Source organism: Hyperolius riggenbachi, chromosome 7 (assembly GCF_040937935.1).
Source record: "Hyperolius riggenbachi isolate aHypRig1 chromosome 7, aHypRig1.pri, whole genome shotgun sequence".
Lineage (NCBI taxonomy): Eukaryota > Metazoa > Chordata > Amphibia > Anura > Hyperoliidae > Hyperolius > Hyperolius riggenbachi.
In genome coordinates, this window is record NC_090652.1 from 296,814,235 (window position 1) to 296,828,441 (window position 14,207).

Here is a 14,207-nt window from a genome sequence, read left to right on the forward strand (position 1 = left end):
GATGGATGAGCGACAGAGGCCAGAAGGAAACACGGCTGATGTTTGAGAAATCGTGATTGGTTGTACCGGGGATGGATACGATGAATGATCGTGCTTCTGATTCCTTCCAATGAGGTGAAAAACGACGCACAGATGCGAATGCAATTTTTGCTCAATCCGGACGCTGACAAAAATTGATAGGCCGCAGCCATACAGAATGCGAGATTCATTTTACTGCAACAAAGGATAAAATCGCAGCAGAGTAGCCCACAGACACGGCATGACCGTTGCCTAATATCTTCAGCTGTTGTAGGTGCGGATGCTGCTACGTCCGTGAGATAAGAGCAGACTAGACAAACGTGAATGATGAGATGTATTTAGGACATTGTCCCTTGCCTATCGTACAAATTAGGGACATGTCGTCTGCATATACAAATGGACAGCATGGTGGTGTAGTGGATAGCAGTCTCGCCTTGCAGCGCATCCCCGGTTCAAATCCCAGCCATGGCACTATCTGCATGGAGGTTGTTTGTTTTTTCAGTGTCTGTGTTGGTATCCTCCGGGCACTATGGCTTATGACCAGTTGGCCAAAACCATCTGTGGCCGCAGCGAGTGGTGACGTGAAAACAGAAAGGACGGAGGCGAATGAAATACTGATTCCATCATAAGAAACTGATCTGATTAAATAGAAAATTGATCAATTTTTATAGGATCAGTTTTGTATCCATCACAATGTGAATCCAGCCTAAGAAGTCAAAGGGACGGGCTTACCTCCTGATAACCACATCTATTCAAACGGGAGAAAATAAAAAGTTTATTGACACAATAAATTCAATAACAGCACATGATGCAGGAGTAGACCTCCTTCATAAGGTTGAATAAAAATATGCCAGCACCTTCTCTTCCAAAGGTTTAAGAGTCTCTGCGGAGGAACTTAACCTCTGGAAGAGACAGAACTGGCACATTTTTATTGAACGTGATGAAGCAGGCCTACTCCAGCGAAATGCATCCCTGCTATTTATTGTGTCAATAAAGTTTTCTCGTGTTTGAAAACAAAGCGGTTATTGAATGTATCTCCCTCTACAACTTTTTATACTTTTCATATTTCTGTTTATGAATGGTGCTTCTATATGTGAATGATGTTACTATTTCTCCACTTTCTGAAGACTCTAAGGACCATTACATCTGTTTGACTTGAAATAACATCTTCTGTGCGCACAAACCCACTGATCATCTAGCAAAAAGGAGATGACGGTCTTGATTACTCTTTAAGCTCCTTCAATAGTTACCACAAATATTGTCAGAATCATAAAAAAACTGCTTAGATCACCACTATATTTCTAATGCTCATATATCCCTTTTGCTGGCAGCGGGGGACCAGAGGAGCCATGAGAGACTACGAGAGCACAGGATGGCTGCAGGGGGCTGGTAGATGCCCCAGGCAAGTGAAACTCATGGGTTTTTTTGAGTTAAGGTTCCCTTTAAGGAAGCTGGACCTGCTTCTACCTACATCTTAGCAATGTAGTGTTATATTTGTCTCCAAGCTACAAAAAAAAGGTTAGTTTCATCCTAATAACGAAATATTCTTTAAATACCTCCAGAGGAACTACATAGGACTGTGAGGGTAATTTTGTACAGAAGGAAAATGGAATTTCTAAATTGGATAAGCTTAAGGCCACAGAGAAAATTAACTGTACAGGTTTGAGAATGGTTAGGCTGATTCCTATAGGCTATTATTAGTATTACATGTAATTGTTCTTGTAGGAACATGCTTACGTCTAGATTTGCCTTTCAAAGGCTTAAGCACAGCCCCGCAATACCAATTATAAGCAAGAGGAAATACATTAAAAATGAATTACAATAACTCATGTAACTGGTGGGATATTATTATTATTATTATTACTAGTGACCTAAGCACGTTTAAATGGGCTCTAGGTCTGTCTCCGCGTGCGCACGCCCGCCTGCCCGCTCGTCCGGCCCGTCTCCTGGCCCCGCGTCCTGTCCCAACGGCTGTGTTAGTGCAGGACATGCGCAGTAGCGCAAAATCACTGACACACGGACATGGGAAGCAGGGACAATTGTACTTTATTAGGTAGGATTATTATATTAGGTACATCCTTTGTTGTAGTAGTTTATCCTGGGAAAGTTCTAGGGACTTTTTGGGAATGATCACAGTACAGACACAATGCTCAGCAGCCTGTTATGCTCTATGGAAAGGGGAGAACGATCAGGAGATTCCCAACAGGAAATACAACAGAACAATGAAAGTGAACCCGAGGTGAAAATAAACCGATGAGATAAACAATTATATTAATCCTCCTACAGATCAAAATGACTTTTTAAAGTTTACCATGGTATTATTTTTAAAAACATTTAAAAACTAGGTTGAATGTTTTACTGTCTCGAATCAGTGGCAGCCTATTAAGTGTCCCAGAGTTAGAAAAACTGGGGAGGACCTCTATTTACAGCAAATGGGAGTGGCAATAGGCTCACGGTTTGCACCGCAGTACGAAAATCTCTTCATGGCAAAGATTGAAGAAGAATACCTGAATACTTGTCATATAAAACCCATGGCCTACTTCCGTTTTATCGACGACATCTTGATCATCTGGTCTGCAAGTGAGGAGGATCTTATCCAATTTCACAGGAACTTCAATGCCTTCTATCCTACAATCAAACTGAAATTGAGCTACTCTCACAGGGAGATTAACTTTCTTGACACCACCATATACATCAGAAAGAACAGCTTACAAACGTCCATGTACCGCAAACCGACGGATCGTCCCACATACCTCAGGTATGACAGTTTCCACCCCAAACATATAAAGAATTCCATAATTTACAGCCAGGCAATAAGATGCAATCGGATCTGTTCTGACAAGGATGACAAAGACAAACACCTGGATTACCTGAAGAAGAATTTCATAAAACAGGGATACAATCCTCTAATGGCTGAGACCCAAATCAAGAAAGCTAACAACATCCCTAGGACTCAGCTCCTGGAGTACAAGCAGAACCAGGAAGAGAGCCGTGTCCCACTGGTAGTCACCTACAACCCACGCCTGGAAATCTTAAGAAAGATTGCAAAAGAACTTCATCCTGTTCTACACAAGGATCAGAGACTGAAAAAGATATTCCCTGAACCTCCCCTCCTAGCGTTCCGACAGCCACCCAATCTTAAGCAGATGATAGTGAGGAGTGCCTTAAATAGGCAAGAACAGAATGGAACATTCCCCTGCCGAGGGAAAACGTGTGGGACCTGTAAACACATCCATTCCACTGACAGGATACTAATACCAGGTACACAATACCAGGAATACAAAGTACAAGGCACCTTTTCCTGCGACTCATCTAATGTGGTATACGTGATCATGTGTGCAAAATGCCCTAAAGGAATTTATGTGGGAGAAACAAGTCAACCACTGCGTGATCGCATGACACATCACAGATCCACTATTAACAGCAGGAAAAAGGATATTACAAAATATACTGATCTCCCAATACCAACACACTTTTGTTTACCTGGACACAGTTTAAAGAGAATCTGTACTCTGAAATTCTTACAATAAAAAGCATACCATTCTATTCATTATGTGCTCCTGGTCCCCTCTGTGCTGTTTCTGCCATTCTCTGCTGCAAACCTGGCTTGTAATTGCCAGTTTTAGGCAGTGTTTACAAACAAACTAACCAGCTTCTAATAGGCTCAGCTAAGCAGAGTGTGTTAGTCACACAGAGCCTGCAGGGGGTGTGTACAGCTTCTAGCTAATCACAAGCAGCCCTGCACATTCCAGTCTGACTGCCTCAGCCTGACTGTGCCGACTATAGAGAGAAGATTAGATCATATAACAGAGATAACACAGCTACTGTGCAATTAGGAAAAGCTGCAGTAAGCCAGACCACATTAGAAAAGGCATAGGAACTTATAGCATAGAAGAAATAAAGATAAACAATTTGTTACAGAGTCTCTTTAAGCGATTTTCGCGTCACTGTATTAATGGGTGGCTTCAAATCGGGAAACATGAGACTAACACAAGAAACTAAGTTTATACATTGGTTCAAAACTGTAGAAGATGGTTTGAACAAGGACTCTAACTTCTTGTGCTGGTACGATGGGTTTTAAATGCCACAATTCTTTTAATTTTAATTTTTCTATCTTTTCATTCATTTTTGTGCCATATGCTGTGTAAGATGGAATTCACTGTCACTATTCATTTTATTTGCTTTCAGGTGCTGGCTTTAAATGCCACAATTCTCTTAAGCTAAGTACTCATGGGGGGACAATTGTAGCTGTCGCTGCACACGGGAGCGTGTGCGCGACAGTTCCTCGACAGTTCGTCGACAGCTCGTCGCCAAGTCCCTCTGCATCCACACTGCAGCAGAGGGATTAGCGATGCGGCGGAAGCTGTCGCCGAGGTTCCTCCCCCCCGCCGGAAGCTCCGTGTGCCGTGTGTGGGTAGCTGTCGCTAGCCCGCATACACATGCGGGACTAGCGACAGTTCCGGCGAGGTTGCGGCGACGGCTGTAGCCGGCGATTGAACATGTCAATCGCCTGGCGACAGCTCCGACGGGCGACGGTTCGGGGCGCGCGCGTCATACACACGGGTGAACCTTCGCCGCAACACGTGCGTGCCACGTGGTTGCGGCGACGGCCGTACCCCGCGTGTATGAGCCTTAAGCTAAGTACTCATGGAGGGACAATTGTAGCTGTCGCTGCACACGGGAGCGTGTGCGCGACAGTTCGTCGACAGTTCGGCGACAGCTCGTCGCCAAGTCCCTCTGCATCCACACTGCAGCAGAGGGATTAGCGATGCGGCGGAAGCTGTCGCCGAGGTTCCTCCCCCCTGCCGGAAGCTCCGTGTGCCGTGTGTGGGTAGCTGTCGCTAGCCCGCATACACATGCGGGACTAGCGACAGTTCCGGCGAGGTTGCGGCGACGGCTGTAGCCGGCAATTGAACATGTCAATCGCCTGGCGACAGCTCCGACGGGCGACGGTTCGGGGCGCGCGCGTCATACACACGGGCGAACCGTCGCCGCAACACGCGCGTGCCACGTGGTTGCGGCGACGGCCGTACCCCGTGTGTATGAGCCTTTAAGCTTAGAATTAATGGTGCGTGTAACCAGGCCAGTTACCATTTGAATTCGGAATTTACGATGTCTCCCCATCACCAGAGTCTGCTTTATGTCATGTTGAGGATTCTATTGATCTTATCAATTTAGATAGGATGCCTGGGAAAGCCTCCTCAGTAACAGTTAAGGCATCTAATTACATTTATGTTTGCTAAAGAATGTTTCTCCTCTGTATGTCAGTGTATATAAGCTGTGTTTTTCAGTTTTGGTCAGGAACCAGTCCGACGAAGGCTTTTTATAAGTCGAAAGCTCACTGTTTATCCATCTCTAAGTTAGCCAATAAATGGTATCATCCTGATTCAAAACTTCAGAGTTAGAAAAAGTTAGTGTATTTTATCCCTCCCTGCCCTCAGAAGTTATATTCTGCCAGGAAAACTTTTATGGCTGTAATTTGCTTATCAGTGATGTTTACTCTATATTCCCAACAAGCTACCGACAAGACGGAAAATGTCACTTCCATAGTGAAACAGCCTGGTTATTAATATGGTTTGTACTGTACATACACATGTTTATCTCATCATGTCACATGTACATCGGGTAAACTTTAAGGTCAGTCATAAGCAATCTGTAATGATCACTAATGGCATTGCTAGTGGTTTCAGAGGTCACCTGTACCCCACTAGATGTACAAACCCACTTCACAGGAAAGATCATTACAGACATTGATTATCTGGTGTGTTTATGTACTCTGAGGAATAGGAGAGGGAGGGATGTTAAAGGATACCAGAGCGGAAACCTATTGTAAAAACGGGGGAGCAGGCATGTGTAGGAAGCCGCCTTCATAACCACCGCCCCCCTGTTCTCTTTCGCCCCTCACTTGTTCTCAAATGCCCCCTGCAGCCTCTTCTGGGTGGGCGAGTTGCGCAGTAGTGGGCAGGCGCTGGCCTGGCTGCGCACGTCTTTGATCACGCCCCCCCCGGCTGGAAGTGCCCTGCACATGCACAAGACGTCATGACTACATTGCGCAGAGCTCTTTTGACAGTAAATGTCACCTCCCCATATCTAAATTCACTAACTGCAATGAATAAAAAGAACACCTGCTCAACAAAAAAGATGTACAGACAAGCTCGTTCTACCCCTGCTCAGCAAGCTGCTATTTAAAGGGGAACTTCAGCCTAAACAAACATACTGTCATCAAGTTACATTAGTTATGTTAATTAGAATAGATAGGTAATATAATCTCTTACCCACCCTGTTTTAAAAGAACAGGCAAATGTTTGTGATTCATGGGGGCTGCCATCTTTGTCATGGGGGCAGCCATCTTTTTGGTTGAAAGGAGGTGACAAGGAGCAGGAGACACAGTTCCAACTATCCTGTGTCCTGATTACCCCTCCCAGCCGCATGTGCTAGGCTTCAAATGTCAAATTCAAAATGTAACAGCATCAGGGGAAAAAAAGCCCAGGCAGTTTTCTTCTGTGCAGCTAAAAATGAGGCTTGTATAAGAGAAACAAAGTTCTGATGCTGTGAAACTGTTAAAGAAACACAAAGCCTTTTCAGTGCTGATGAGTTGATTTTTAGTCCGGAGGTTCACTTTAACCAGCAGTCTACAGTGTAATGAACCTGAATCTTGCCAATTGGCAATTATTATGATTGAGTCAGGCCCCTGGGGCAGCCCCCTATCTCTCGTACTCTAACATACACCATAAGGCGGCCAATAGAATCCACCACTCCGTACTGTGTGTCCTTCCAGACCACCAAGACCTTCACTGAGCCCAACCATGGCCAGGCATTTGAGCCTTGCTGCAAACATCTCTTAGTAAATCACCCCATACTGTGTCTTGGCTTCCTGTGGTTCTGTTTGGAAGGAACAGCCTCTGTAAAGTCACTTTCTTATTAACCTAGAAAAGCCCTTTGCCTTCAGTCCCAGTTCTGTTCCACCTCGTGACATAAAGTAATGATGTGTCAGGTCTCTGGGAAGCGGCAGTTATAACACTCTGGAGTCGTTTCACCTCCGTTTGAAGAAATCGACTCTTAATTACAGAGAGTTTTGTCCCCCTCCCTGTTTACCGTCTCAACAAGTTTCAGGAAAAGTCTTCAGAAGATTGCCGTACTCCCGTCTTGATTACATTATGGCTTTTCAATTATAATTGCTATCCAAGTTAGTTTAATTCTATTTTTTTTTTACTTTATAATTCTTGTTTTTCTCCTAATTAATACAATTCTAAAACTCTTTCTCCCACCTCTCTCTCTGTGAATACATATTATAGGCTTCCATTGACTTTATGTCATAGTAGAATATTGTTAGAATGTATTAATTATAACTTTATTGTTCTAGTACTTACATTTGTCTGGGAGCTACACTTGAGATTACAATCGCTGGTGAATAGTATATTAAACCGCTTTTCAGACTCAAAAAATCTAATAACCAAAAAGAATAAGGGGTTTGTTACAAAAATATAGAACTTAAGTTCTGTTGTAAAATCAACTTGTCAGACAGGTAAACAAACAACAATATATGGATATATATATGTTACGGCCAGAACCCGAAGTTTGGCCAGAACTAGAAGTGGCCGGCCACTTCGGGTTCTGGCCGGCCAATGTGCGAACTGGCCGCTGCGCTGCGGCCAATGTGAGAAATGCAACAATTCCTGTAAGGTTAATGGGATGTTGTGGCCGCAGCGCAGCGGGCAAAATGTATCACACATCTTTACTTTATTCAATGGCATTAAGCCGCCCGGCTTTTTCTCTGCCTCTCTCCTCCCCCCCCCCCCCGCCTCTCTCTCCTCCCCTCGCCTCTCTCTCTTCTTCTCTTATGGGCAGCCGGGCGGGGACACGCGTGTCCCTCCGGAGTCGTTCGTCGCGGCAGGGGAATCCTGCCGTTCTTGCAGAGCGGGTGCTGGCAGAAGCGATGTCTGCAGCCTCCCCGTTCTGCTCTCCTGCCGCGACGAACGACTCTCCTGGACACGCGTGTCCCCCGCCCGGCTGCCCATAAGAGAAGGAAGAGAGAGAGGCGAGGGGAGGAGAGAGAGGCGAGGGGAAGAGAGAAAGCGGGGAAAAAGCCGGGCGGCTTAATGTCATTGAATAAAGTAAAGATGTGTGATACATTTGCCCGCTGCGCCGCGGCCACAACATCCCATTAACTTTACAGGAATTGTTGCATTTCTCACATTGGCCGCAGCGCAGCGGCCAGTTCGCACATTGGCCGGCCAGAACCCGAAGTGGCCGGCCACTTCTAGTTCTGGCCAAACTTCGGGTTCTGGCCGTAACATATATATATATATATATATATATATATATATATATATATATATATATATATATATATATATATACTGTGTATATATATACTGTATATATATATATATATATATATATATATATATATATATATATATATATATATATATAAAACGTCTATACATCACGTAATTATTATTTGTACTAGATGCAGCCTAATGCACATTTTGCGACCCTATAATGGCCGCTTCTTCAGAGGCAGAGACTTGCAGTTAAACTTTCATAACTCTATAGGTTAAAAGCAGTATAATGACCTTTGCTTTTATGGTTGCAATGCCCCAGCTGACCAACTCCACTGTTGGTGCAACTGCCCACTGGTCTCTGGTTTTTAGGCCCTCAGTTTCTCACTAGCCTCTGATGTGCTGGGTACACAGGTCCAGCCGCACCTACGCTCTGACATATTTCACAGGCCCATTCCCCATTTGACCAAACATCAGAATAAGCTCTTGGGTTAGATTTGTAATGCCTCTTAGACGCTCTTAGCTAAAACGTGGAGAACTCTCACTCCCTCCAGGTCTGAATTGATTCACCGTATACATTTCATTTAAACCTTGGAAAAAAATGACCTCTGTCATTAGAGAAACTACACCTTCATTTGATAAAATCTAGGAGCCATGGTCCGAGTGGGCAGCTCTTTATATTCCTTGATGTCCTACTATATACAGTATGTGTAATTCATACTGGTTTGATATGTCTGCCATTATGATTGTTTTTGCCTGTTTAGGATGTCAGCATTTTATGCATAGTCCTTTGCTTACAATCTGTGTTCTTGTTTGCACTGATTTGCATGTAACACTGTATTTTGCTATTTTATAACTTAGTAAAAGAAAATCTAAATAACAAGAAAGTTGAAAAAAAGCAGTATCCAATGATAGATGATATCCACATGTCCAGGGTATCCTTTCAATACAAATTTATCCAGCAGGACCAAGTATAGTAACCAATGTAAATCTTCACAATGGGCAGCACAGTGGTGTAGTGGTTAGCGCTCTCGCCTTGCACCACTGGGTCCCCGCTTCGAATCCCAGCCAGGTCAACATCTGCAAGAAGTTTGTATGTTCTCCCCGTGTCTGTGTATGTTTCATCCAGGGAATCCAGTTTCCTCCCACATCCCAAAACCATACAGATAAGTTAAATGGCTTCCCTCTAAATTGGCCCTAGACTACGATACATGCACTACATGATACATACACAGACATATGACTATGGTAGGGACTAGATTGTGAGCCCCTCTGAGGAACAGTTAATGACAAGACAATATATTCTGTACAGTGCTACATAATATGTCAGCGCTATATAAATACTACAATTAATAAATAAAATAAATGAAGATGAAGTCGAGTGAACTGAGAGTAAAGAGTACATGTAGAGTAAAATACTGGTCCATGAAAACAGACGTGGTGGAAGACAGCAGAAGCCTGGATGGCCATGTGGATACTCTTTCAGATACAGACTCTCCTAGCAGGGGCGTGACTAGAGGGGAGAAGCCCCTACAATAGCAGGGGGGCCCAGAGCTGTGTGGGGCCCCCCTCTACTAACCTTCCCTTCCTCCAATACAGGGGACTAGAATTACTATTTAATTCCCAGGAGAGTTGATCCAGGGATTTATCTGACCACCAACTGGAGTCTGGAAATAATTTTTCCCTTTTAAAGGACTTCCGAGGTCAAATTTAGAAAAAAAAATAAAAAAGTTAGATACCTGCATCAGTTTGGAAGACACGGAGGACGCCGTCCGCGCCCTCCGTGCCGTTCCGCCGTGTCCCTGCAGCCATCTTTGTGCAGGCAGGAGAGCCGACCCAGGCCGTGCAGTCGGGAGCCATTCGGAGGGCTATTGAGCGGCGGGGAAACGGCGGAACGGCACGGAGGGCGCGGACGGCGTCCTCCGTGTCTTCCAAACTGATGCAGGTATCTAACTTTTTTTTATTTTTAATTTTTTTTTCTAAATTTGGCCTCGGAAGTCCTTCAAGGCTAATTGGCCCAAGCCTTGTAAGGTTTTTTACCTTCCCCTGGATCAACTGGGATATGTGTGGGTTCAGGATGGTGTTTCTTTTTTTTTGGGGGGGGGGGGGTTGTTTTTTTATGGTTGAACTTGATGGACAGATGTTTTTGTTTTTCAACCAAACTATGTAACTATGTTTTGGATTAGTCCATCTCGTAGGGGCTCTCAGTATTTCCTATATTTTTTCACAAAAACATTCCCTGAAAAGGATTCCACTTTTAGGAGTACCTGAGATGGGGCAAAAGGAACAATGTATACATTCCTGGGACTTCCTCCAGGTTAATCGCTCCCTTGTCGTCCTCCATCGCCACCTTTGCAATTTTGCAATTGGCCCTGGAAAATCCTCCAGTCAGGGCCAGTCAGTGCAGGTGTAGCCAGCCACCCGCGCTCCCCTGTTGCACTCCTTTCGTTGGGGGCATTCTGTGCCTGTGCTGGAAAGGAACGGGAACGCAAGGGGTCACATGTGGAGCCAGGCAGCGCATGCGCAGTACCAGTGGACTTTCCGGGGCAAATTGCAGAGGATCCAGGCATCGCAGAAGGACGGTGAGTGGCTGATCGGCCTGGAGGAAGTCCCAGGTATGTATACATTTTTTCCTTTTGCCCATTTAAGGATTACTTTCATTTCAGATCATTCAGCTGCATTTTCCCTCAGTAAATACATAAAGGCATGGGCATAGCAATCACCCCTACAACCCCCGCCATCGCAGGGGGACTGGAGGCTTTGGGGGTGCCCCTTGTCCTCCCTCTCCCAACCTCAAGTGCAGCCAATTAGCAAAAAAACCTCCCTGACATAACGCGCCTCGCTCATGACTACATTCTGTTCATATCCCTGTCTTATTGCCTGATGAAGCGGGTTGTACCTGCGAAACGCGTTGCATCTTTTTCTGGTGATTATGCCACAATAAATTTGTCTTACTGAAATTAACAGTTAATGTGTCTGCTTTTTGGAGGTAAGTCCACCGCTGCCTCCCAAGCATTTCAAAGTTTTTAAGTATTTTTATCCTGCTGGCGCCTCTGTTCTCTAATACTAAAAAAACCTCCCTGTTCGCTTACAAAAACCGTGGGTAGGAGCATGAGTAATTTTTTTTCCTGCTCCCAGATGCTGCTTCACAGCAGAACACTCCTCTGCTGCCATTCGCTGACTCCCGATCACAGGACCTGCATGTTGGTCTTGGACAAAGGGGGCCCCATGCCATTTTTGCAGAGGGGCCCAGTTAAAGAGATTCTGTAACAAAATCTTCATCCTTATTCATTCTATCCTATAAGTTCCTATACCTGTTCTACTGTGGTCTGGATTACTGCAGCCTTTCATAGTTGCACAGTGGCTGTGTTATCTCTGTTATATGATCTAATCTTCTCTCCTCTGTGGGTCTGTCGGGCTGAGGCAGTCAGGCTGGAATGTGCTGTGCTGCTTGTGATTGGATAGAAGCTATACACACCCTCTCCAGTCCCCCTCTGTATGAGTCACACACTGAGCTCCTCTCAGCCTATCACATGCCATGTCTTTTGTTTGTAAACACTGCCTAAAACTGGCAATTACAAGCCAGGATTGCAGCAGGGAGTGGCAGAAACAGCACAGAGGGGCCCAGGAGAACATAATGAATAGAATGGTATGCTTTTTATTGTAAGAATTTTAGAGTACAGATTCTCTTTAAGTCTGGTTACGCCCCTGCATAAGTGGTTCTGTGATCTTCTGAAAACGTTGCGATGTGGATGGGGGGACCAGATTGGCGTCCTCCTGCAGACTGATGTGGGCAATGTGGGTGAGTTATCCATAAATGCTCTTAGCTGACCACCGTTCCATTACGGAGATCTCCCAGGAGAGGGGAAGCGCCTGTCTCCCGCCACCTAATAAATTAGTGACAGATACGCTGCTAGAAGCTTTTATAGTCTAATCATTACATGTAATTAGCAGACACTCGTGATGGGAATCAGAGATAGAGCTGTTGTTCCTCTGATGAACTTGCTCTATACAATGACACTTCTTTGTCTTTCCCAGGGGGGCTAAACTTTCCAGTGTCGCTAATATAGAAAGGGCATGGCACTCTATTTCCTGCATTTATGCTGGAGCCCTGAGAGATGCGAGCATAATGGCTCCTAATGTCATAAGCTGTGCTGTACCCGGCCCTGAAACACTCGCAGACGGTGGAAGATGATAGCTTGTTTAAAGAGGAATTGTAGTAAAAATAACATAATGAATAAAACTGATTTTTTTTTTTTACAATATTTATTTGATTTACATTCTGAAATTTACCACTGGTGGTGACATCTTTAGTTCTGCCAGGTGATCTGTACGAATTGTTTGTTACTGAGAGTCCTTACACAGAGGGAGATATTGCTTGATTGGCAGTTGGAAACAGACGTTATTTCCCAGAATGCATTGAGGTTCACAGACAGCAAACTGTCAGGACCTTGGTCATGACATCACACAGTGGGAGGGTTTCGCCACAATATCAGCCATACAGACCCCTCTGATTATCTATTTGAGAAAAGGTGAAGATTTCTCGTGGGAAAGGGGGTATCAGCTACTGATTGGAATGAAGTTCAATCCTGGGTTAAAGTTCCTCTTTAACCTCCTTGCCGGTCTAATTCCGCCGGCAAGGAGGCAGAGCAGCATTTTTTTTTAATTTATTTTTTTTAAATCATGTGGCGAGCCCAGGGCTCGCTACATGATAGCCGCTAAGCGGCGGCATCCCCCCACCCACTCCGATCGCCTTCGGAGATCAGAGTAAGCAGGAAATCCCGTTGAGAACGGGATTTCCTACAGGTCTTCCCCGGACGCCATGGCGACGGGGCGGGATGACGTCACCGACGTCATCGACGCCGGGACGTCACAGGGAATCCCGATCCGCCCCTCAGCGCTGCCTGGCACTCAATGGCCAGGCTGCGCAGGGGTCTGGGGCGGGGGCGACTCGGCGCGGCGGGTAGCGGCGAATCGTCGGGTAGCGGCGGCGATCGCGTACTACACGCAGCTAGCAAAGTGCTAGCTGCGTGTAGGGAAAAAAAATTATGCAACTCGGCCCAGCGGGGCCTGAGTAATCCTCCTGCGCAGGTTACCCCGAGCTGAGCTCGGGATAACCGGCAAGGAGGTTAAACTCACAGGTAGCAATAATCCAACATGTACAATAACATGGAACAACAATTTGACCATATACATTGCTATATTAGCCTAGAATTGTAGCAAGTTTGATGGCGTTGGGTACAGTACAAAAATATACGCCGAGTTTGAAAAAAAAACAAAAAAAAAACAATAATAACATCCCAGAGTGGCCTCCATTCACAACAACATGTACCGTAATGAAATGTACTGTAGTTTGAAAAATGACCGCCATCGGTAGTGTGTAAAATAACTTCCTTTGCGGAAAACTTCCAAAGTCCAGCAAACACAGCTCAAAAGGCTCCATACTACATCTGATCAGAGCGCCAGGTACTTATAGGAGTTCAGAAATTGGCAATTAAGAATAAAACAATGCACTATTTTTCATTATGAATTCCATTTTTATGCAGTATGTACCACAAAAAAATTATGCACTTTTATCAACGTTACTGCGCCTTTATTGCATTTTTACTGCATTTTTGATGCAAATGGCGGAAAATATTGTTAATTTTAACATCGTTGCAAACAGTAATTTACTGTCTGTGGTTACTGAATGTGATAATAGCTCATTCAGAATGGAGACCGGGGTGTCTGGGGTACTGTGATGCCTCCATACAGTAAGAAGAGCATGTGAACAGGGCCCAATTTAGGCCATGGCCTAGGGCACCACAGGAGTAAAGGCACCAAAGCAGCAGGCTAAACTGGTGCAGCATTTGCAAGCTTGCAAATGCTGCAATGCAGGGAAATCCGGCAAGTGTCTGAACACAG

General features: G+C 44.9%; 1 protein-coding gene across 9 annotated transcripts in view; it reads right to left on the minus strand.

Moving 5' to 3' along the window:
- ASIC4 (acid sensing ion channel subunit family member 4) overlaps positions 1–14,207 on the minus strand; it is a 949,912-nt gene that overhangs the window by 360,450 nt on the left and 575,255 nt on the right. For 6 of the 9 annotated variants that reach the window (XM_068246014.1, XM_068246013.1, XM_068246015.1 and 3 more), the window contains one exon: positions 7,389–7,464. The exons of the other annotated variants lie outside the window; for them this stretch is intronic. In XM_068246014.1, coding sequence (XP_068102115.1) covers positions 7,389–7,464 — 76 coding nt within the window. The remainder of the gene's footprint in view (positions 1–7,388; positions 7,465–14,207) is intronic. 9 annotated transcript variants of the gene reach the window in all.